Source organism: Hypanus sabinus, chromosome 3 (genome assembly GCF_030144855.1).
Source record: "Hypanus sabinus isolate sHypSab1 chromosome 3, sHypSab1.hap1, whole genome shotgun sequence".
NCBI classification, from domain to species: Eukaryota; Metazoa; Chordata; class Chondrichthyes; order Myliobatiformes; family Dasyatidae; genus Hypanus; species Hypanus sabinus.
Genome location: NC_082708.1, coordinates 178354750 through 178379315, shown reverse-complemented (window position 1 = coordinate 178379315; position 24566 = coordinate 178354750). Strand labels below are relative to the sequence as shown.

General features: G+C 43.9%; 1 protein-coding gene across 5 annotated transcripts in view; it reads right to left on the bottom strand.

Moving 5' to 3' along the window:
- gfra4a (GDNF family receptor alpha 4a) overlaps positions 1 to 24566 on the bottom strand; it is a 277708-nt gene that overhangs the window by 189910 nt on the left and 63232 nt on the right. Inside the window, exon 1 of one of the 5 annotated variants that reach the window (XM_059965706.1) lies at positions 20447 to 20936. The exons of 1 other annotated variant lie outside the window; for it this stretch is intronic. In XM_059965706.1, coding sequence (XP_059821689.1) covers positions 20447 to 20486 — 40 coding nt within the window. In that variant the 5' untranslated portion in view covers positions 20487 to 20936. Of the gene's footprint in view, positions 1 to 11760; positions 11964 to 18046; positions 18109 to 20446; positions 20937 to 24566 lie in introns of those variants that run through there. 3 more of the 5 variants (XM_059965712.1, XM_059965705.1, XM_059965711.1) reach the window with 3 other exon arrangements.

The window sequence follows — 24566 nt, the reverse complement described above, 5'->3', positions numbered from 1 at the left end:
CTTATAGAGCAAGATGGAAAAGATACAGGCCCTTCGGCCCATCCAGTCCATGCTGACACATTAATTTAGTCCCAATTTCTTGCATTCATCCGCAGCCCTGCATATACCTATCCAGTGCTTCTTAAATGTTAATACTGTACCTGCCTCAGCCTCTTCTTGTAGCAACTCATTCCATAGACCCGTACCACCCTTTGCTTCTCAATCCCTTTCCAACCTCAATATGTGCCCATGCAAATATTCTCATTCCTCATTCTGTTCACAATCTGGCCTACCACATAGGAGAGATGTAAATTAGAGTGTAAGAGTACAGAGAAAATTTACAAGGATGTTGCCAGGTCTGGAGGACCTGAGTTACATGAACAGATTGAATAGGTTAGGACTTTATTCTTTGGAATTTAGAAGATTAAGAGGAGATTTGATTAAGGTATACTGTAGAAAATTATGAGGGGTATAAATAGGGTAAATGCAAGCAGACTTTTTCCACTGAGGTTGGGTGGGAATGCAACCAGAGGTCATGGGTTAAGGGTGAAAGGTGAAAAGTTTAAGGGGAACATGAGGGGAAACTTCTTCACTCAGAGTGTGGAAAGAGCTGCCAGCACAAGCCTGATTTCACTGTTTAAGAGAAGTTTGGACAGGTACAAGGATGGTAAGAGTATGCAGGGCTATGGTTCTGGTGCAGGTTGCTGGAAGTAGGCAGTTTAAATGGTGTGGCAAGGACTGGATGGGCCAATGGGACTGTTTCTATGCTGAACTTTTCCACGACTCTTTCAAAAGCCTTGCTGTGGTCCATCCACCTCACCTATGCCCCTGATGATGAGGTACATCCCGCTTTTGCGCTTCTCGTCTGACTTCCTGACTTCTCTGAAGGAGGACATCTTCTGTCTTCCTTGTCCTTGAATATGGAATCTTGCTGTGCACACATTTCTTAGCATCACTGCATGCTAATTAAACCTTGGGCTGAAGGGCTTGTACTGTGCTGTACTGTTCTATGTTCAATACACACGTGAAAGACTGTGTTAAGTTTCTACATTGTACAACTTCATGTAAGGAGCGCCATGAATTGTAAGTATAAGAAACTTTAAAACAGATCTCAACAGCTCTGAAAATATTACCTTTGAACCCATTGTCCAGGGTTGACTGAGTTTAAAAACCAGGCATCTTCAGCCAAACATCGCTCAATACATGTTATTCATAAAATGCCCAGTAGATGGCAGTCAGTATTGACTGCCAGCACCCTCGTGCTGTGAAGCCATGGAATTTGGAATAACTCTGATAGATACCACATGCTCTAACATATGATGGGGATTTGGTCATAAAAACTAATATCCCTCTCTTTATCAAGTGTCCATGCTGGTTTCTGAGAACGCTGCGGTATCCATTACACGAAGAAAGATCAGCTTTATTTGTCACATATGCATCGGAACATCCAATGAAATGACTTGTTTACATCAAGAACTAGCACAGTCTGAGGATGTGCTGGGGGCTGCCTGCAAGGGCCAGCATCTTCTGTTGACAAGACAGCATACCTGCAGCTTACTAATCCTCACTTATCCAAGGGTCTTTGGAACATGGAAGTGAATTGGAGCAGCCGGAGAAAATCAATGTGGTCACGCAGAGAACATACAGGAATTGAACCCTGATCACCGATGCAGTAAAGCGTTGCGCTACCATAAATGTTGCATAAAATCAGGGCTCACATGGTTGAAAGTTTGGTATAGTGTATGAAAAAACTAATACACGTGGCTGTACAGTGATGCTTCACAAACAACAGAATAAGTAATTAGGAAGGCAAATAGCATGTTGGAAAAGTAGAGAAGTAGGGCAGAGAGCTGAGAGATATAATTTCAGTTGAGGCTCTAGTCTCCATAACACATGGTGGGGGAACCCAGGACCAGAGAGCACAGCCTCAGAATAGGGCATCCATTTAGAACCGAGCGAGGGGGAATTTATTTCGCCAGAAGGGTGGTGAATCTGTGAAATTCATTGCTATGGATGAGTATGGAAGCCAAGTCATTGAGTAAATTTATAGCTTCTTGATTAGTAAGAGTGTCAAAGATTATGGGGAGAAGGCAGGAGAATTGGGCTGAGATGGATAATATATCAGCCATGATTAAATGGTGGAGCAGACTTGTTGGGCCGAATGGCATAATTCTGCTGCTTGATCTTAAGGTCTTCTGCTCTAAGAAAGATATTCTTGCCTTGAAATCAGCCTAGCATAGAATTGTAAGATGGACTCCAAAATGAGGTGATTTTCCTCTGGGGAATTATTGCAGAAGACAGGTCTGTACTCCCCAGACGCTAGAAGATGGTGATTGAGATGCCCAAGATTCCATGAAGGATTGGCAGGGCGGATAATGAGAGATTTCTCCCAATAGTGGGATCTGATTTCATTTACATACAGTTTTCATTGAATCTGCAGACAAGAGAGGAAACACATGGGGAGTGAGACTAATCAATTCAATTCTTTCAAACAGCCAGAGCCGGTGTGATGAGCTGGGAAACCTCCTGCTTTACTGTAACACTCTCATTGAAGTGAACACATTATTGACCAGTAAGTGAACTGGAAGTGAAGGTGGCCAAATGCACCTGGTACTTGCAGAGTTGGTGCCATGGTTACGCAAAACCCATCAGGTGGTGGCAGGACCTACAAGTAACACAGCAGGATCCACCATACGTGAGACATCAGTTGTGCAGCTCTTGGCCTTTTTAAAGTCATTGAGAACTATAGGACAGAAGCAAGCCCTTTGGCCCATCTAATCTGTGCCAGCCTGGTCTTCTGAATAGTCCCGTCCAGTTCACCTGCACCATATCCCTCCATACCTTTCTCATCCATGTACTTATCCAAATTTCTTCTCTTGCGTGTGTCAATTGAACCTGCATCTATTAAGTATGTTGGCTGTTCATTCCACACTCTCACCATCCTCTGAGTGAAGTAGTTTACCCTCAGACTCCCCTTAAAGATTTCACCTTTCACTCTAAGCCGATGATCACCAGCTCTAGTCTCAGTCAGAGAGCTTCTTCCGGTCTCACATCAAGAGTTCTGAACGGTGCATTCGGAATGCTACCTTATTATTCTTCTTCTGCATTTTTATTTATTTTTGCAATTCAGAGTAATTTTCTTCATGTTTTCCACTGCACTGCTGTTGCAGCACAACGGATTTCACAACCCACGTCAGTGATAATAAACACGATCCTGACTCTGAACTCATAAATACTGCGACTACAAAAGTAGGTCAGGCTATGCTGTGGAGGGGAATTCACCTTCTGACCGGCTGAACCTGCCCACCATCCCCAGGTCAGGAGAATGGTGGGACACTTTCTGCTTATCTGGATGAATACCCAAGCCAGCTGAAGCCACCCAAGACAAAGCAGCTAACTCGATGGGCATCTCATCGAGCACTGTAAACATTCTCTCCACCATAGGCGCATAGCATCTGCAAAATGTACCATCTACAAAATTATAGTCATAGAGCAAAATATAGCATACAAACAGGCCCTTTGGCCCCTTTAGTCCATTCTGCCTAGTCCCATTGAACTGCAACTGGAGCATAGTCCTTTCACATCCACATTGCTATCTAAACATCTCTTAAATCTAATTGAACCCACATTTACCACTTCCACTGGCAGCTCGCTCTACACTCAAACCACCTTCTGAGTGAAGAAGTTACCCAACAGATTCACCTTCAAAAATTTCACCTTTCACCTTAAACCTATGCTCTCTAGTCTCTCCCAACATCAAGTGAAAAAACACCTGCATGTTTTTGCTCCAGCTATACCCCTCATAATTTTGTACATCTCTATAAAATCTCTCCTCATTCTCCTATGATCCAGCGAACAAAGTCCTAACCTATTCATTCAGATACTCACCCAGGTATCTTGAACATCACCTCCCAAACCCACAGTCTCAACCACCGAGGACAAAAATAGTAGTTTTACGTAAATTTATTATCTAGGTATGTATGTTATCATAGGCAGGAGATTGGGGCTGAGAGGAAAATTAGATCAGCCATGATGAAATGGTGAAGCAGTCTCAATGGGCCAAATGGCCTAATTCTGCACCTGTATCTTATGGTCTTATTAACTTCATTGAGATTCACTTTCTTGTGTGCCATTTAAAGAAAAATGAAGACAATGCAATAGACTTTACACAACACTATACATAAACAAAAACTGACAAGCAAACAATGTGCAAAACAAGAGAAATAATACTTGAGAGCATAAGTTGTAAAGTGTCGTTTTAAAACAGTCTATAGGCTGCAGAATCAGAGTTCATTATTGAGGTGAGTGAAGTTATCCACGCTGGTTCAGGAGCCTGACAGTAGGGTGATAACTGTTCCTGAATCTGGTAGTGTGGAATCTTTGGATTCCTTTCCTTTTGCCCTATGGCGCAAGTGATAAGAGTGCACGGCCTGGATGGTGGGGGTCTTTGATAATGGAGGCAGTGTTCATGTAAATGTGCTCAGTTGTGGGGAAGGCTTTGCCTGTGATGGACTGGACTGTGTCCACCACTTTCTGGGACACCACCACTTGCAGGTTCCCTTCCAATCAGCCTGACATGGAAATACCTCTAGTCATCAGATCTATGTTCTGGAACACGACCCTCAACAGCACTATGTGATTGCCTTCACTACGAGGACGATAACATTTGAAGTTTGCAGCACAACGCTACCCTCTCAAGATGGGGCAATAAATGCTGGCCAGGGGAGTCTCCTGGGTAAAGGCCCAAGACAGCAGGATGATGAAGGAGGTTAGGAAAGATTACAAAGAGAATCAAACGGGAAGTTCTGGGTGTTGCTGGATTTGGGCCTACCATTAAAGGGAGAAGAATTCTGCATCACTTGTACAGAGCTAAAATCTGGAACTGAAACATATCACTAAGGAGAAACTAGAACATAGTATTAAGTGAGATGGACGGACCACCGCACAAGATCAGAGAAAAGCTGCAGAAGCTAGCAAACTCAGCTAGCTATATCAAGGGCACCAGCCTCCCCGGCATCTAGGACATCCTAAAAAAGGCGATACCTCAATAAGGACACCCATCACCCAGGACATGCCCTCTTCTCATTGCTACCATCAGGGAGGAGGTACGGGAGCCTGGAGATACACAATCTTCTTCCCCTCTGTCATCGAATTTCTGAATGGACAATGTACCAAAACATGAACACTACCTCACTACTTTTGCCCTCTTTCTGCACTACTTATTTAATTTTAAAAAATATATTTCTTATCGTAATTTATAGCATTTTGCATGTATTGCACTGCAATGCTGATGCAAAGCAACAAATTTCATGACAATATATCAACGATATTAAACCTGATTGTGTTTCTGATTCTGAAATGAGCCCCGATGTACTAGGGCAAAATAAACTTTGCTAGAACAGAGGTTTGGACCTGCCAGTGGCCCTAGACCTTCTGAATCACAGAGCACATTGTGGTGAAGCTAGCAAGCTTGTGAGAGCAGGGAGTGAGCAGGTGAACAGGTACTTAACCAGTCCTGCTGTGCAGATATTATCCTGCTGATCTGGGTCTGCTTCCCAACTTGTTTGGTTGCATGTTCCTATTACTAATCAATCTTAAACCCAACAGGCTCATAACAAATTTTTGCCTTTCCCTGTGAAATGTTCCCATTAGCTTCAAGCCACATTGTTTGAGGTTCTCAATGGACATGTTGTCCAAAGTTCAAAGTAAATTTATTATCAAATTACATACAGTATACTTCACCATGTACAACCCTGGCCAGCCCTCACTGGAGGATCAGAGGTGGAGAGGGTCAGCAATTTTGAATTCCTCAGTGTTATTATTTCAAAGGACCTGTCCTGGGTCCGGCATGTAAATGCCGTTATGAAGAAAACATGGCAGTGCCTCTACTTTGTTAAGAGTTGTGAAGATTTGGCACAACATCTAGAACTTTGACTAGCTGTGTAGTGGACAGTATACTGAATGGCTGCATCACACCAAAGCCCCTGAATGGAAAATTCTTCAAAAAGTAGTCGATACAGCTCAGTCTACCACAGGTAAAGCCCTCTCCACCACTGAGTATGTCTACACAAAACACCATCATAGGAAAGCAACATCCATCATCAGGGACACGCACCACCTGGACGTGCTCCTTTCTCACTGCTGACTCCGGAAGAAGGTACAGGAGCCTCAGCACTCACACCACCAGGTTCAGGGACAGTTATTACCCCTCACCCATCAGCCTCCTGAACTAAAGGGGATAATGTCACTCAATTTCACTTGACCCAACATTGAAATGTTCCCACAACCTATGAACACAAAATGCTGGTGGAACACAGCAGGCCAGGCAGCATCTATAAGGAGAAGCACTGTGGACGTTTCGGGCTGAGACGTCTAGTCCTGATGAAGGGTCTCGGCCCGAAACGTCGACAGTGCTTCTCCTTATAGATGCTGCCTGGCCTGCTGTGTTCCACCAGCATTTTGTGTGTGTTGTTGTTTGAATTTCCAGCATCTGCAGATTTCCTCGTGTTTGCCCACAACCTATGGACTCACTTTCAAGGACTTGCGATCTCATGTTCTCGATACTTGTTTCTTATTTAGTTATTTATAAGTTTTTTTCTTTTTGTATTTGCACAGATGGTGTGTTTTGCATGTGGTTGAATGCTTAAGTTGGAGCGGTCTTTCATTAATTCTGTTATTGCTCTTATTCTCTGGATTTTTTAAGTTTGCCTGCAAAAAATGAACCTCAGGGTTGTACATGGTGTCATATATGTACTTAGATAATAAGTTTATTTTGAACTTTGTGATTCATTTTCTTGTGGAAGTGGATACTAGAAATGGGGGCAGATCCTTGCCCCGAGCCATGTGCTCAGTAAGTTACGACTGCAGGTTCACTTCAGCACTTTTTCAACTGAAATCCATATAGTCTCTTAAGATTCCAAACAGCTGTCAGGCTCAGCCATAGAGTCATAGTCTCACACAGCACAGAAACAGGCCCTTCAGCCCAACTGGCCAAGCTACCCACATGAGCTTGTCCCCATTTTCCTGCTACAAACGAACTATGGGACAAACTCAGTGGGTCAAACATTTGTGGGTGAATAGGACTCCCTAACCCCCACCTCATTTCATTTAATTTTTACGTTTTTCCCTCTGTCTCCATCTTTCACCTACCTGCCACTGTCCCCCAAATCCAGCCCTCCCATCCACCCCCCCCCCCCACCATTTGTTGCAACCTGCCATTAACTTCCACCCCTCCTCGGCCCACCCATCAACTCAGACTTTTGTTCACCACTCCCCATCTCCTCCTTATCCTATATTGGCTCTCCTTCCCCTCCACTCTCAGTATGCAGTATCTTGTGTCTCCAATAGCCTGTCTTTGCCCCATATCCTTCTCAGACTTTTGTTCCTGAACCCAGTGGTGTGGGATCTCTGTACCTCCTGCCCAATGGTTTAGCATGAAGAGGTCTGGATGGTGGGGCTGTTTGATAATGGTCGGTGCTTTCTTATATCCCTCTAAATCTTTTCTATAATCTTCGCAACTTTGGTTTGAAATATTTCAGTGACTCAGCACCTAACAAGCTCCAAGGTAAAGACTTCCAATAATCTCAGTTCTAAATAACTGTATCTTATCCCGGCTTTCCTTCCAGATCTAGATTCTCTGGCCAAAGGAAAATAACCCCTCTCCGTTCATCCAGCAGTTCCTCCAGCTCTTACATAGCTAAGCTTAATTTAACAGCAGTTTTAAAAGCAAATCATCATTTTTTTTTACCTCTGTTGCTAATCAGACTTTTGAACCATGAATCACAGTGACTCTGGAGAGCACCTCTCCATAAATCAAACGCCCCAAACACGACTCATCTATCACAGGGCTCGAGGGGAGCAGCGGTGAAATACACTGTTAAAGCTGACACTGCAATGTACTACGTGGGATATAATTCCACCATTTCAAAGCCGTGAAGGGTTTTAATGGGAGAAGACGACAGGAGGGTCAACAACTACAGATTAAAAGCAATTGTCGTAGGAACCAAGCGGGAGGGATGAAGCAATAATTGTTTACACGGTGAACGACTCTGATCTGGAAACGAACTGTATTTGCCTGCTGCTTTCGTAGCCTCACTGGGAGTGTGGCAGACAAAGCATGTTTATCTGAAGCTGGAAGAGGGAGAATTATTACTTAATACAATAAATTACTGAGATTTGGAGCATACTGCCTGCATATTTGGTGAAACCAGGTTCAACGGTAACTTTAGAAAGGGAATTGGATAAATACACAAAAATAATTGTACTGCAGGGAAGATGATGTGGAGGATATCTGACTGGTTGGAGAACTCTTTCAAAGGGATTGCACAGCATAATGGGCTGAATGGCACCTTTATACACTGTTTGCTCCTTTGATTTGCTTTTAATGGTCAATGCCTTTGGTTGTGATGAGAGACAGAGGATTAAAATTAGCAATGTGCCTTGTTATAACATGGCAGACCTTTCCGGCTGTCCTATGTACAGCACAAACTTCTCATCCTGCTGCTGCCATTTTGAAGGAGGCACAGGACCCTTAGGTCCCACACCACCAGGTTCCGGAAGAGTTATTACCCTTCAATCATGAAGCTCCTGAACCAGCGGGGACAATTTCACTCACCTCAACACTGAATTGATTCCACAACCTATGGACTCTACAATTCATGTTCTCAGTTCTATTTTGCAGTGGATTCTGGTTAATTGGGACACATTGGGACCAGTGCTCTTGGGCCCAATTAAGCAGATGCACCAATGAGCCAGTTTCAGGAAAATAGCTAAAAAAGTATATAAAAAAAGACAAACTATCATTTAACCACATAACAAATCATATATTTATTTGAAATATGGAACAAATTACAACACTACCAGTACTACTACTACAGTACTATAAAACTGTGTATTAGTTCCTAATCATTATCAACAGAGGAATTCATCTAGTGTGTGCTGCCTAGCACCTCCGGTGAAGGGGCTTGTCATGTCCATTCTGGGGCAGTTCATTTACCTTTGGTCCTTACCAGACACTCAGCTCTCTCTAAGAACTGTTTGCATGCGACAGTGGCCACCACTGCTCCCCCCGCCCCAGTACACCGATTCCACCGGCGGGCTAAACTGTGTGAGGGTAGCTAGTGGGCCTCATACCAGCTGCAGCGGACTTGGTGGATGACAGCTACAGTGAGATCCAACGGCCAAGAAGGCGGCTTTGCCACTCTTTGTGGAGAGTGAAGATCAAGATAAGGCACAGAAGAAGTCATGTTTATCCACTGAAAATGATTAACCAGTGGACTAATTAACTGGAATCTACTGTACTTACTGTTCCCAGCTATTTGTAACAGGTCAGGACATCTTAAGGCTGACACAAGAATCTACAGATGCAGGAATCTGGAGCTTATGTAGCTTTGACCTGAAATATCGACAATCTCTTTTTTCCCACAGATGCTGCTTGACTCACTGAGTTCCTCCAGCAGATTGTGTATTGAATCTTCTGGATGCTCCCAGTCTGTGTGTACTGAGACAACCAGAGGGGGCGCTATCCTCAGGGTTGCCAGTTGTCGACATGTATTCAAAATCACTCGAGAATTACTAAAATATTAGAAGAGTATCGATTAAGATTAGGGTGGCACAGTGAGAGGAGTTGTAGATTCATAGCTCCAGTAGCCTCCATTCAATCCGATCCTTAGGCATTGTCTGTGTGGAGTTTGTGCATTATCCCCTGAGTGCTCCCATTGCTGCTAAAATCCTAAATATGCATGGGTCAATAGGTTAATTAGCCACTGTAACATGACATTTGGATGGCAGGGTGGAGGTACATCTCTACCAAAGGAGGTGTGAGGTGCCCCTTCCCTCCACACAGCTGCAGATCACCTGCACGATACAGCACTTGCTTTGGGTCATGTGAAGCCATGGGAGCAGGTGGTGGATGGTTGTATGAGCATTTGGTGTATATCGCAAGTCCTGGTTATTCGATCACTGACAGCAGGTAGGCAATCCCTGAAGTGTATTGATAATGACTGGGCTCACCCGTCTTGTAAAGACACTGCCCAGAAGAAGGCACTTCTCCAGAGAAATTTGCCAAGAACAATCACGGTCATGGATAAGACCATGATCACCGATGTCATATGTCACGGCACATAATGAATGAATGAATGAACAAACATGACATTCTTTGTAGGTGAGTGTTAGTACCTAGGGTGAATTGGTGAGAACTTGTTTATTCATTGAAGGGTTGGGAGGGAGTACATTGGCTAAGCCAGCATTTGATTGCACATCCCTATTTGCCATTTTAAAAGGTAGTGGGAGTTACATCATTTATTTAGAGATTTATTAATTAATAGTTCCAGACCCTTCCTACCCAATGAGCCTGTGCTGCCCAATTGCACCATTTGGCCAAGTAATCGACTGTACGACTGTGGCGTCTGGGAGGAAGCTGGGCAACAGAGTAGTCACAGAGAGAACATAAAACTCCTTACAAACAGCAGCAGAATTGAACCCGGGTCACTGGAACTGTAATAGCGTTATACTAACTGCTACATTACAGTGCCAACCCTGAAAGAAACTGCACCTTTCTCAGCTGCTGCAATCCTTGATGTGTGGATAGGACCCACAATACTGATAGGGAGGGTGTGCCATGATTTTAACCCATCTGTGGTGAAGAAATAGTGATATTTCCAAGTCAGGAAGTCATGGGATTCTGCCTGGTCAGACCGCACTTGGAGGATTGTGAGCAGTTTTGGGCCCCTTATCTAAGAAGGGATGTGCTGCTACTGCAGAGGGTCCAGAGGAGGTTCACAAGAATGATCCCAGGAATTAAAATATTGAAGGAGCTTTTAATGCCCCTGGGCCTGTATGCACTGGAGTTTAGAAGAATGTGGTGGTGGTGTGGGGGGGGAATCTCACTGAAGCCTATCCGATATGGAAAGGCCTAGATAGTGTGGATGTGAAGAGATATTTCCTATAGAAGTCTAGAAAGCACAGCCTCAGCATACAAGGAAGTCCCTTTAGAACAGAGATGTGGAGGAATTTCTTCAGCCAGAGGGTGCTGATTCTGTGGAAACAATAGCCACAGATGACTGTGGAGGCCATGTCATTGGGTATCTTTAAAGTGGAAGCTGGAAGGTTCTTCACCAATACAGACATTAAAAGTTATTGGGAAAAGGCAGGAGAATGGAGTTGGGAGAAAGAATAAATCAGCCATGATTGAAATGGCAGCGCAGGCAGAACAGACCAATTGGCCTAGCTCTGGTCTTTTGGTTTTATAAAAGGATATTATCATAGAGTTAGAATAAATGGATGCTTCATGCACACTTGTTTCCATGTGACATTGCTCTTTGACTGTTAAAAAGGTGAATATTAGAAGACTAAAGTAAGCCATGCACACACTCAAAAACAAATAAGAATATTTAAACTTGAGAGTATGAAAGCTTTGCCGAATCTTTCTCCTCGTGGCTGATTTCTCCCGTTGTTAATAGCCTGTAGTGCTTGGGTTAAATTCAGGGGACAGAGCCGGGAAACTTGTGGAGCTTGGCATGGTGCTCCTGGCCTCCAGTGAGGCAACATGTGGGCCATAAAATGGAAGTTCATGCCAAACCTTCACTCTGCGATGCCCTAGGTACAACATACGTGATGGCACATGTGGGCGGGGCTTAATGAGAATTCTCCCCGTTAATTTAATTAGAGGTTCACATGATCACTCCCTCTATTGAAGTCTTGCACTTCTCAATAGCACAGTGATGTTGTCTTACACACAAGATCAGATTCATTCAACTTTCCCAGAGATTCAAGAACCCTTACCTGCTTACCATTAAAATTTCCAGTGTTACATTTCTGACAGAGCATTAACTTCATATCCTGCTCCACAGTTGTCTCCTGACCATGTCAGATAAAGTTTAGTTCAGATGAAGTTTCTCCACCAAAACGTCACCTGGCCATTTCCCTCTATAGATGTGCCTCTGCAGGACTCAATCTGAGTGATTTTCTGGTCCAATTTAAAAAAAATTTAATGATACAGTGAGGAACATACCCTTGAGCCACACCACCCAGCAACCCACCGATTTAACCCCAGCCTAATCACAGGACAACTTACAGTGACCAATTAATCTACTAACTGGTTCATCTCAGGACTGTAGGAGGAAACCGGAGCACCCAGAGGAAATCCACATGCTCACAGAAAGAACGCACAAACCTTTGAACTCCAAATGCCAACACACTGAGCTACAATAGCCAACCACTAAATGCTATGCTACCATGGCACCCCGATATTCCAGTACCAACCACTTGGCTTGAGTTTGAAGTCAGACGTGCCCCAGTAAGGATGACAGATTTCTTTCCTGAAGGACACTAAAGAACAATAAGTTTTAGTAAAGTCAATAATCTACTTTCATGGTCGAGATTTATGTGATTATTTGATTTTGAATTTGCTGGCTCTTAAAAATTCTATCTCAAGAATCTCTGCCTTGTGACTTAACCAGTTATGCTATCAAACCAAAGTAACACACACACAAAATGCTGTAGGGACTCTGAAGGACAGGCAGCAGCTATAGAAAGGAATGAAGAGTTGACATTTCGGGCCGAGACCCTTCATCAGGATTTGAAAGGAAGGGGAGACAAAGGCAGAACAAGAAGGTGGAGGGAGGGAAAGGAGTACAAACTGGTAGGTGATAGGTGAATTCTATGACAGATGGGCTCAAATAGCTAGAATTTTCTCTGATGAGGAAGATTGTAGCTATTTCTTGATTCAGAGAGTGGTTGGAAGTTGTTTGTAATAGGGAATAATTGATAATTTATTTATTATTGTTAAGTACTGAGATAAAATGAAATGTTTTTGTTTGCATGGCATCTGGAAAGATCATTTGATGCATAAGTAGATTGAGATGGTAAAAACAAAAAAACAATAAGAAAATGCAGTATACAGCAAACATGCGAAAATCTGCAGTTGCTGGAAATCCAAAGCAACACACACAAAATGCTGGAGGAACTCAGCAGGTCAGGCAGTAACTATAGAAATGAGTATACAGTCGACATTCTTCAGGACTGAGAAGGAATGGGGAAGATGCCGGAATAAAAAGGTTGGGGGGGAGGGGAAGGAGGCTATCTGGAGGGTGATAGGTGAAGCCAGAAGGGTGGGAAAGGTCAAGGGCAGGAGAAGAAAGAATCCATTAGGACAGGAGAGTGGACAATCGGAGACATGGAAGGAGGACAGGACCCAGGGGGAAGTAATAGGCAGGTGAGAAGAGGTATGAAGCCAGAATAGGGTATAGAAGAAGGTGGTTGGGGGAATTATGTTCACTAGAAGGAGAAATTGATATTCATGCCAGCAGTATATAGTGTAACAAAGTAAGTCAAAGAGAAGACATTGGATTAGTATAAGGCTATGAGTGTAGTGTTGGTTTGACTGTAGGCCCAATACCGACACAATAGGCCAAATACCTATTTCAACGAGCAAGGATCAACTTTATTTGCCATATACATTTACAGGTATTAGGAATTTGCCATGATGTGTGACCAGGGCACAACTTGCAACAAACAACAACATCCAGCAATTACAAAGAATAAAGTCAGAGGTTAAAGTGCAGATATGGAATAAAATGTACATAAATCATAGCATATATTTACAATGTAAAGAGCTTTTCCAATACTACTGAAAATCTCAAACCAGGGAATTTTCTCAGTAAGACATTCACCGGCTTGGTCAGAATCTCTGTTTATTCTTATTTTACATGAGAGAGCTGATCTGAAGCTTGAATGTTTATAACATAAAAGCACAGAGAATAAGTTTTGTGAGTTTTGTGTCTATGCTTGTGGAATGGAAAGGCGCTGGTAATTCTACAGGATTGGAGAGAACCGCAGTGTTCAGATTGGTAACATAACTACCTGCTGAGAGAGGACAGTCTGATGTAGCTTCACTGAACCCTGAAAGCACTAACTCACTTCACTAGCTCACTAATTTTGCTCCCTTTTTGCAGTACCTATCTCTGATGGTTTTGGCCCAAAACGTCAACCGTACTTTTTTCCATAGGTGATGCCTGACCTGCTGAGACCCTCCAGTATTTTGTGCGTGTTGCTCGGATTTCCAGCGCCTGCAGATTTTCTCTTGTTTACGGTCTCCTTGTTTAGTTTTTAACATATACTCAGAGGTCACTTTATTAGGTATAGGAGCAACACTTGGTGTGGTGCTGTAGCCTATTCATTTCAAGGTTTGGCGTGTTGTGCATTTGGAGTGATGTTCTTCTGCACCCCTCTGTTGTAAAGTGTGGTTATTTGAATTACTGCTACCTTCTTGTCAGCTTGCACTAGTCTGTTCACTCACCTCTGACTTCTCTCATTAACAAGGCTTTTTTCCTTCACACAGGACTGTCTCTCGGTCAATATATTTTTTTTAGTTTTTCACACCATTCTCTGTAAGCTCTAAAGACTGTTGTACATGAAAATCCCAGGAGATCGACAGTTTCAGAGATACTGAAACCATTCTGTCTGGCAGCAACAGTCAGTCCACAGTCACAGTCATTTCTTCCCCATTCTGAGTTTGGTCTGAACAACTTGACCACATCTGCATGCTTTTATGCTTTGAGTTGCTGCCACATGATTGGCTGATTAGACATTTGCATTAATGAGCAGGTGTACAGGTGTACCTAATAAAGTGGCCACTGAGTGTATTTCTGAATGTAATTTACAGTATATTTTTGTATTGCACTGTACTGTCACTGCAAAACAATAACTTTCATAATGTGTCAGCGATAAGAAATTAAAATCAGATTCTGATACTTCACTGCTAACGGAAAATTGCCTTTAATATGCAGGCTTGACTTCTTTTCTGTGTTTTGTGCACATCAGGTATCTAGCTGGCTTTACAGAACCATCCATGTTTATAGCACAGAAAAACAGACAGTCCAGAACCAGTTTCTCTGCCCTCTCTTTGCCTCTTGACTGATAGATCCATCAACCTACATTATGTTCCTTGACAGGACGAGAACAATAATGCTCCATATTAGACATAAATTACCAGGCATTGTTTTTACTGCTGGGAATATTTCCCACTGATGTATACACTCTCTCGAATACACAGTGGCAAGCAGTTCTGGTGACTTATCAGCACATCTGGCCGAATGGTGGCACAGTGGTTTAAACGACTGGACTAACATCCAGAAGGCTAGAATATCGATCAGGAGCCTCAGATTCAAGTTCTACTGTGGCAGCTGGGACACATAATCACTCGTAATTAACTAAATCTGCCATAAAAAAACAAATATCAGTTAAACTGAATGCGGATCTGCTGGTGTTGTAAAAGCCCATCTGTTTCACTTTCACATTGAGAAACTGGACATCATTACTTTCTTGTCTGGTCTGGATGTGAAGCCAGACCCAGAGGGACACAGAGTGACTCGTGACTGACATCAAAATGCCGGTCTGACCAGTTAGGGATGGACAGTACACGGAGACACAAGAGACTGCGGATACTGGAATCTGGAACAGCACATAAAATGCTAGAGGCATTTTGCAGGATCTAAGGAGGGAAAGGGGCAGTCGACGTTTAGGGTCAAGAGCCTTCATCCGGACTGAAATATAGAGGAAGAAAGCCTGTATAAAAAGGTGACGGAAAGGAGTTGAGCAAGAGCTGGCAAGTGATGGTTGGATCCAGGTGAGGAGACAGTGATCTGTTTACTGTCTACTGTTCTGTTTACTGTTCACCAGTGCTGCACACTAGACAATAGACAGTAGGTGCAGGAGTAGGCCCTTCGGCCCTTCTAGCCAGCACCACCATTCACTGTGATCATGGCTGATCGTACACAACCAGTACCGCGTTCCTGCCCTCTCCCCATATCCCTTGACCCCGCTCTATTTAATTCTCTCTTGAATGCATCCAGAGACTTGGCCTCCACTGCTTTCTGGGGCAAAACATTCCACATATCCACCACTCACTGGGTGAAAAAGTTTTTCCGCATCTCTGTTCTAAATGACCTACCCCTTATTCTTAAACTGTGGCCTCTAATTCTGGTCTCACCCATCAGCGGGAACATGCTTCCTGCCTCTAGCATGTCCAATCCCTTAATGATCTTGTATGTTTCAATCAGATCCTTCTAAATTCCAGTGTATACAAGCCCAGTCGCTCCAATCTTTCAACATATGACAGTCCCGCCATTCCAGGAATTAACCTTGTGAACCTACGCTGCACTCCCTCAATAGCAAGAATGTCCTTCCTCAAATTTGGAGACCAAAACTGCACACAATACTCCAGGTGGGGTCTCACCAGGGCCCTGTACAGCTGCAGGTGGACCTCTTTACTCCTATACTCATCTTCCTCTTGTTATGAAGGCCAGCATGCCATTAGCTTTCTTCAATGCCTGCTGTACCTGCATGCTTGCTTTCATTGACTGATGTACAAGAACACCTAGATCTCGTTGTACTTCCCCTTTTCCTAACTTGACTCCATTTAGATAGTAATCTGCCTTCCTGTTCTTGCCACCAAAGTGGATAACCTCACATTTATCCACATTAAACTGCATTTGCCATACATTTGCCCACTCACCCAACCTGTCCAAGTCACCCTGCATTCTCATAACACCCTCTTGACATTTCACACTGCCACCCAGCTTTGTGTCATCAGCAAATTTGCTAATGTTACTTTTAATCCCTTCATCTAAATCATTAATGTATATTGTAAACAGCTGCGGTCCCAGCACCAAACCTTGCGGTACCCCACTGGTCACAGCCTGCCATTCTGAAAGGGACCCGTTAATCGCTACTCTTTGTTTCCTGTCAGCCAGCCAATTTTCAATCCATGTCAGTACTCTGCCCCCAATAACATGTGCCCTAATTTTGCCCACTAATCTCCTATGTGGGACTTTATCAAAAGCTTTCTGGAAGTCCAGGTACACTACATCCACTGGCTCTCCCTTGTCCATTTTCATAGTTACATCCTCAAAAAACTCCAGAAGATTAGTCAAGCATGATTTTCCCTTCATAAAACACTACATGCACTTTGAATTATACTTTAATAACCTATTTGTGGTAGTATTTTGTTTTATGTGCTGTATGTGATATATTTCCTGTGGGTGCATCGTGATCCAGAGAAACATTGTCCTGTTTGGTTGCGTGCATGTGCAGAATGATGACAGTAAACTTGAACTTGCAGATGGTGGAGAGATGAAAAGTGGGAATGCCTTAAAAGCCCCGTGGTGAAAGGTGGAGGTGACAGAAGACCGAAGATGATGGAGAAGGTAGAGCATGGAATAAAGGGACAATAAAGACTAGTTTGGTCAGTAGTGACCTGAGTAAATATCGTGATTTGACTATTTTGCAGGGAGGAGGTGATAGGTGAAGCCGGGTGGGTAGGAAAGGTAAAGGGTTGCAGATGAAGGAATCTGATAGGAGAGGAGAGTGGACCATTGGAGAAAGGGAAAGGGGAGGGACCCAGGAGGAGGTGATGGGCAGGTGAGAAGAGACCAGAAAGGGGAATTGAAAAAGAAGGCAGGAGAAGATTTTTTTCCCCAGAAAGGGAAATAGGTATTCATGCCATCAGCTTGGAGGCTACCCATATGCACACTATAAAGTGTTGCTCCTCCACTCTGAAGGTGGCCTCACAGACCGACATATTGGAAAGGGAATGTAAATATTTGGCCCCTGGGAAGTTCTGCTTCTGGTGGATGAAGCAGTCCCTCAGTTTTCCACAGGTCCCATACAAACGGAGGAGGCTGCGTCGGGAGCACTGTTGGACGTGGAGGCTCGTGGGGCAAGCAGGTACTGTAAGGACTACCACCCGGGATAATTTGCCTGAATTTAAGATTTATCTGCCCCGTGTACACCTAAACATCAAAACATGCAGTGAAATGCGCCATCTTGTGCTGGGGGCAGCCCACAAGTGTCGCCGTAGTCCCAGCCACTGGCTAATCCTCATCCCTACGTGTCTGGAATGGGGGAGGAAACCCGAGCGCCCGGAGGAAACCCAGGCGGGCGGGGAACCGAGCCCGATCGGTAATTGCTGACGCTGTGAAGCGACTGTTATCGTGCCGCCCTGTACCTCTAAACCCCTGCCATACACGTACTTATCCATATGTCTTTTAAATGTTGGTACTGTACCTACTTCAACCACCTTCTCTGGCCGCTCGTTCCATCTACCCACTGATTGAAGAAATTGCCTCCCGGGTCACTTTAATTTTTTTAACCTCTCACCCTAAACCTATGCCCTCTAGCTCTTAGTTACACATCCGGGGGGAGGGTCACTTATGTGTTCACACTGTCCAGAGCATGAACTCCTACCCTTTAAACCTCCTAAAAACTCAGACCCTCCAGACCTGGGCAGCATCATATGGCAAATCTTCTCGGCGCTCTTTCCCGTTTAATGCCGTCTTCGCAAAGGCCCTTTTTCCATGGCCTGGGTCTTCTCAAATGCTGTGAGCGTATCTGCCTAACCTTTGGATCGGGCAGCATTTCCGGGGAAAGAGTATCAAATAAAATATTTCCCCATATCAATCTTTTAAAACATTGTTTAATCTGGATAAGGTTTCGAAAACGATCAGATGAAAGGTGAAGGGACCCTTTTTTTAAGCACGGCCATCTGTTCAGATCTGTCATGGTTAGTCTGTCTGAACGAGCAGTGACAGCAGGTCTAATAATAATGTTCAAAGGGGACGGGAGGAAATCCATTTGAAACGACTGGGACTAGCCAATCATCTTTTTTTCAAGGGGGCAGCATATTTCATGGTGGACTGAATGGCCCACTGCAACTGTCTCATACGATGGGCATATAACTGTATTTTCAACGCCATCGAGTTCCTGTGCGAGCTGGACATTTTAAATCGGTTTTCGACGCTACAAAGACACGAGAAATGAGACATTGATTGATACCGATAGACCTCCTTCCTTTAAGTCAGGGGTCCCGAGGAGGGAGTTAATGTGTGGAACTTTATGGAGTCTAATTTACTCCGTCCTGATTGAACAGCAGCTAGATTCTAGCTTCTCGCTGTTCTTAGTGAACGAAAGCTACCGGAGTTTTCAGATCTGCTAACGCTCGAGACATAGAGGCATTGTCCATTTAGTTCCAGCGAGAATGGGAGAAAGGGTTAACCCCCCAGATCCTTCAGATTAGCCCTTCCAGCACACAGTCCAACTCCGCGTCCTTCTCTTCGCCTCTCGCTGGCGGATTCCCGCGCTTGGCAGGACGGGATTAAACGCTTGACAGCTCCGCTCCGCCACCGAGAGCAACGCCGATCTTTAAAAGACGCAGTAACCTCTAACCTGTCTGCACAGCTAGACTTTCCATTTTTAAACGGGTTTAGGAAGAACACGTTCAATAAATTAGCGCGACTCGAGGAATGCGATAGCGAAACGATCTTAAATAAAACGCAGACAAGTCCAGCAATCCCCTTTAATATATACACTGTATATCTATATCAATATACTCCGGGAAATATACATTCGCACTCACAAGTTTGCGGACATATTCACATATTTGCATACACGCATACATGCTCGCACTTACAGTCAAACACAAACTCTCACACACACGTTCATACACACATCAACGCACAAAAGTACTTCAGGACTCACTTATTAACAGATTCATAAACTTACACTTAAGCACAATCACACGCGCGCGCGCACGCAGTTTCACACAGGCACGCACACAGACACACACACAGACACACACACACAGACACACACACACACAGACACACACACAGACACACACACACACACACACACAGACACACACACAGACACACACACACACACACACACACACACACACACACACACACACACACAGACACACACACACACACACACACACACACACACACACACACGCATCAGCGCATTATCTTCAATTATAAAAATGTGTTAGACTAGGATAGACAGGGCAGGACTTCGCAGGCACCGACTGGTTCCCCAGTTCTGGATCCCATTCCCACTGTGTGCCTGCTAACATTGTTATGGGACCCATTCTGCTCCAGGGAAGATATCTCTTCCTCACTATCCATTTATTTTCTTCTCTCTTCCCCTTCTCTCTTTTTGAATCTTAACTCCCTGGTTTATCCGAACTGGTTAAAGTCGCCTTTCATTCTTCCTTAAGACATGGCATAGATCTGATCAAATAATTTCCCGAACATATATTTCTACCCTGGGGTTTCATTGCATCGAAAATACTGAAAGAAAAAAAAACTAATCTTCACTGGGTTGAAAAGTTGAAAACCCACTTCCCCGCGAAATAAATCCCCACTGTTAGGACAATGAACCCCAAATCTAATCCTTAAAATGCAATGTAAGTGTCTGTCCGTGGAAGAGCAGCCCGCGGTTCACAGTAACCCCGTCAAAAAGGATCTATAATAAAAAGCCACTTCTGCAAATTTTGAAACGAATTACAACTATTGGATTTCAAAATTTTAACAGACTGTTGAGGTCTCTATATGCCTGCCAGTTATAAATAGCAGGATACGGCTCGTGCCCCTACATCTCCCTATTAAAAATACCGAGTACTTACCAATAAGTGTCAAGGCAAAATAAATCCCCATCAGCAACATTGCGTGTGAACCGCTCCCTTCTCGCAAATTCAAATCGATTCAAAAATCACTTGTCCAATCGTGTATAAAAATTATAATCCGCTGGGTTTTGCTGGGGTCTTTCCTTGGTATCATTCCTTATAAGATTCGATGCGAAAAAAAAACAAACGTCCGTTCAATTTGATGGGGGAAGAAAAAGAGAAGCTCAGAACTCTTCTAAATCCCCAGTTTTAAAAATTTCTTTCGTTAAAAGAGCAAAGACAGCTTGTCAGTTGAGATCGCGGTTTCCTGCACCGCCCGCACTGGGGAGGGTTTTAAATCCGCTGTGTTTAGATAGTAAATCATTTGCTCTTTCTGTCCCGAACCACTCTGAAAGAGGGAGACTGTAAAATATCGGCGCACGGCTATCCAGCTGTGAGCCCCTCTCTCTCTCTCTCTCTCTCTCTCTCTCTCTCTCTCTCACTCTCTCTCTCTCTCACTCTCTCTCTGAAGCTCCTGTGTTCTGCCGCCTGGCGTCAGTGGCAACAAGGCACCGCTTAAAGCAAGGAACTTGCCCACACTCACAGTCCACCTGAGCGCCCAGGACCAATCTACACGGTGCTTTGAGCGCCAGTTTCTGCCGCTGTAAGTGTCCCATGGATATGCACTCTGTGGCCAATTTATTAGGGACGGAATTGGAACTCTGTGTGGCCCACCGCCGTCTGACCCACCACCAAGGACATATACACAGAAAGCTGCAGGAAAGGGCCAGTAACATCATGAAGGGTCCCACCCACCCTGCTGGTTGACTGTCTGTCCCACTCCCAACAAGGAGAAGGCTATGTAGCATCCACACCAGGACCACCAGACTCAAAAACAGTTTCCTTCTCCAAGCAAAATGGCTGATTAACACGTTCACCCACTAATCTACCCCACCACAACCCCCCACCACTACTTTATCATTTCTTGCCAGTCTCCTTATGTTCAGACGCTCCTGTGCCTAGTGTCACCTTATGGACATAGAATCAATTAATAAGAATAGCTAGCACGAGGAAATCTGCAGATGCTGGAAATTCAAACAACAACACACACAAAATGCTGGTGGAACACAGCAGGCCAGGCAGCAACTATAGGGAAAAGCGCTGTCGACGTTTCAGGCCGAGACCCTTCGTCAGGACTAACCGAAACGTCGACAGCACTTCTCCCTATAGATGCTGCCTGGCCTGCTGTGTTCCACCAGCATTTTGTGTGTGTTGTAATAAGCATAGCTATTTTATTTGAGGATTGGAATAACAATTATTTCATTCTCCTTTACACTTGTGCACTGGAAATGACATTAAATAAACTTGAATTTTTCACTGCTGTAGCCTATCTACTTCAAGGTTCAATGTGCTGTCTGTTCAGTGATGCTCTCTGCACACCACTATTAAAATGTGTGGTTATTTGAGTTACTGTCACCTTTCTGTCAGCTTGAACCAGTCTGGCTGTTCCCTTCTGACCACTCTTATTAACAACTTGTTTTTGCCGGCAGAACTGCTGCTCACTGGCTGTTTGTTGTTTTTCGCAGCTTTCTCTCTAAACTCTAGAGCAGGGGTTCCCCAGCCTAGACTTCACGGAGCCCTCCGTTCATGGTAGGCATCCATGGCATGGTTGGGAACCCCTGCTCTAGAGACTGCTGGTTGTGAAAGTCCCAGGAAATCAGCAACTCCAGTGATACACAAACTACTCCATCTGAACCAACAATCACTCCCCAGTCAACCTCACTTAGATCTCCACTCTTCCCCATTCTGATGTTTGATCTGAACAACAAATGAGCCCCTTGACCCCATCTGCATGATTTTATGCATTGAGTTGCTGCCACATGATTGGCTGATTAGATATTTGCATTTACAAGCAGGTGCACCTAATCAAGTGGTCACTGAGTGTAAGTGTTCCAAGGCTTTATCTGATCTAAATCACTAATCACAGGAGAACAGAACTTCATCACCTTTGGTTTTCTCTCTGCGCAGCCTAGGACTACAGGACACAGCCTCAGAATACAAAGAGGTCCCTTTAGGACAGACATGAGGAGGAACTTCTTTAGCTGGAGTGGTGGTGAATCTGAAGAATTCATTATCATAGATGTTGTGGAGACCAAGTCACTGGGTATACTTAAAGCGGAGGTTGATAGGTTCTTGATTAGTAGGGGCATCAAATGTTATGGGGAGAAGGGAGGAGAATAGGGCTGAGATCAATAATAAATCAGATGTAATGGAATGGAGGAACAGATTCAATGAGCTGAATAGTCTAACTCTGCTCCTTTATCTTGGTTTTATGGTGTGACATTGTTTTTGAATAAAATTTAGAAGGATGAACTTAACTTCTCAGACATCTTTTGGCAGAGGGGTGGGTGTGAGCTGGGATGTTACTTCCCTATTTTCTAGCTCATGCTCCAGCATTTTGTTTGCTTCACACTGCTTAACTTCTGTGCTGCCCTTTAAACTGAATAAATTTTGGAATTAATAAATTAATTTGCCCATTTGATGTGAAATTGGGTGGTGGGGTAGAGATGCGTCTCTCTCAAAGGAGGTGTAAGGCACTCCTTCCCTCTGGTAGCCTGCAGGTCTCCCTTGGACAAGGTACAGCACCTGCTTAGCCCCTGATCAGGGTCACGTGAAGTCGTGGGAGCAAGTGGTGGATGGTCGTATGAGCAGCTGGTGCACATCACAGTCCTGATTATGAGACCACTGGCGTCAGGCAGACAATCCCTGAAGAGTATTGATAATGGCTGGGGTCACTCGTCTGAAGAAAGCAATGGCAAACCAATTCTGTAGAAAAATTTGCCAAGAGCAATCCTGGCCAATGACCATGATCGCCCATATCATATGACATGGCATATAATGATGATGATGATGCAAAATATTCATGCATAAGGCAATAACTGAATTAAAGAATTATTTATTGAGACAGAGGCAGACCATTTTGATGTAACTAATGTTGGAATTTATGACTCAGAATCAGTTTGAATATCACTGCACATGTCGTGAAATTTGTTGTTTTACAGCGGAATAGTGCAATACATAAAAAAAACCCATAAACTACAGTAAGAAATATATATATATATATATATAATTAACTAAGTGGTGCAAAAAGAGAACAATAATAGTGAGGTAGTGTTCATGGGTTGGTTCATTGTCCGCTAGAAATCTAATGTTGAGTGTGTGTGTGTTTGGGTTCCTGTACCTTCTCTCAGAAGATAGTAATAATGCATGGGAGCGCGGTTAGCACAGCACTATTACAGTAGCCAGCGGCCTGAGTTCAATTTCCGCTGCTGTCTGTAATGAGTTTGTATGTTCTCCCTGTATCTATGTGGGTTTCCTCCCACATTCCAGAGATGTATCGACAGATTAGTTGGTCACATGGGTGTAAATGGGCAGCTGGCACTCATTGGACTCAAAGGGCTTGTTACTCTGCTGTATCTCTCACTATGAGATATAAAATGTAATATCACATATTTTATACTATTATATTATTAAATATAATACTTTATATTGCAAAAATATAAATATCATAAAAGAAGAGAGCATTTCCTGGATGGTGAGCATACTTAATGATGAATGCCACTTTTTTGATGCCTTTTGAAGATGTCCTCAATGACAGGGAGGCCAGGCTACATGGTTCCTGTTTGCCCACTCCATTGAATTCAGTTAGTACAGCGTTCAGTTCTTTACTTCACTGCGCTTTTTACGGAGGATTTTCCTGATGAGCTCTGCAATATGTTAATTTCTGAAATTTCGTTATCTTACCAAGCTTATCTTGGCATAGGATCCTCGTCAGCCTGTGTTAACCAGTTGGAATGAGAACCGGAATCAGATTAGTGATCAACACAAGGGATTCTGCAGATGCTGGAAATCCAGCGTAACACACACAGAGTGCCAGAGGAACTCAACAGGTCAGGCAGCAGCCATGGAGAGGAATAAACAGTTGTTTTGGGTTGAGACCCTTCATCAGGACTGCAAAGGAAAGAGGAAGAAGCCAGAATAAGCAGGTGGGGAGTGGGGAAAGAATACCAGCTGTCAGGTGATAGGTGAGACCGAGTGAGGGGGAAGGTTGGTGCTTGGAGTGAGAAACTGGGGGGTGATA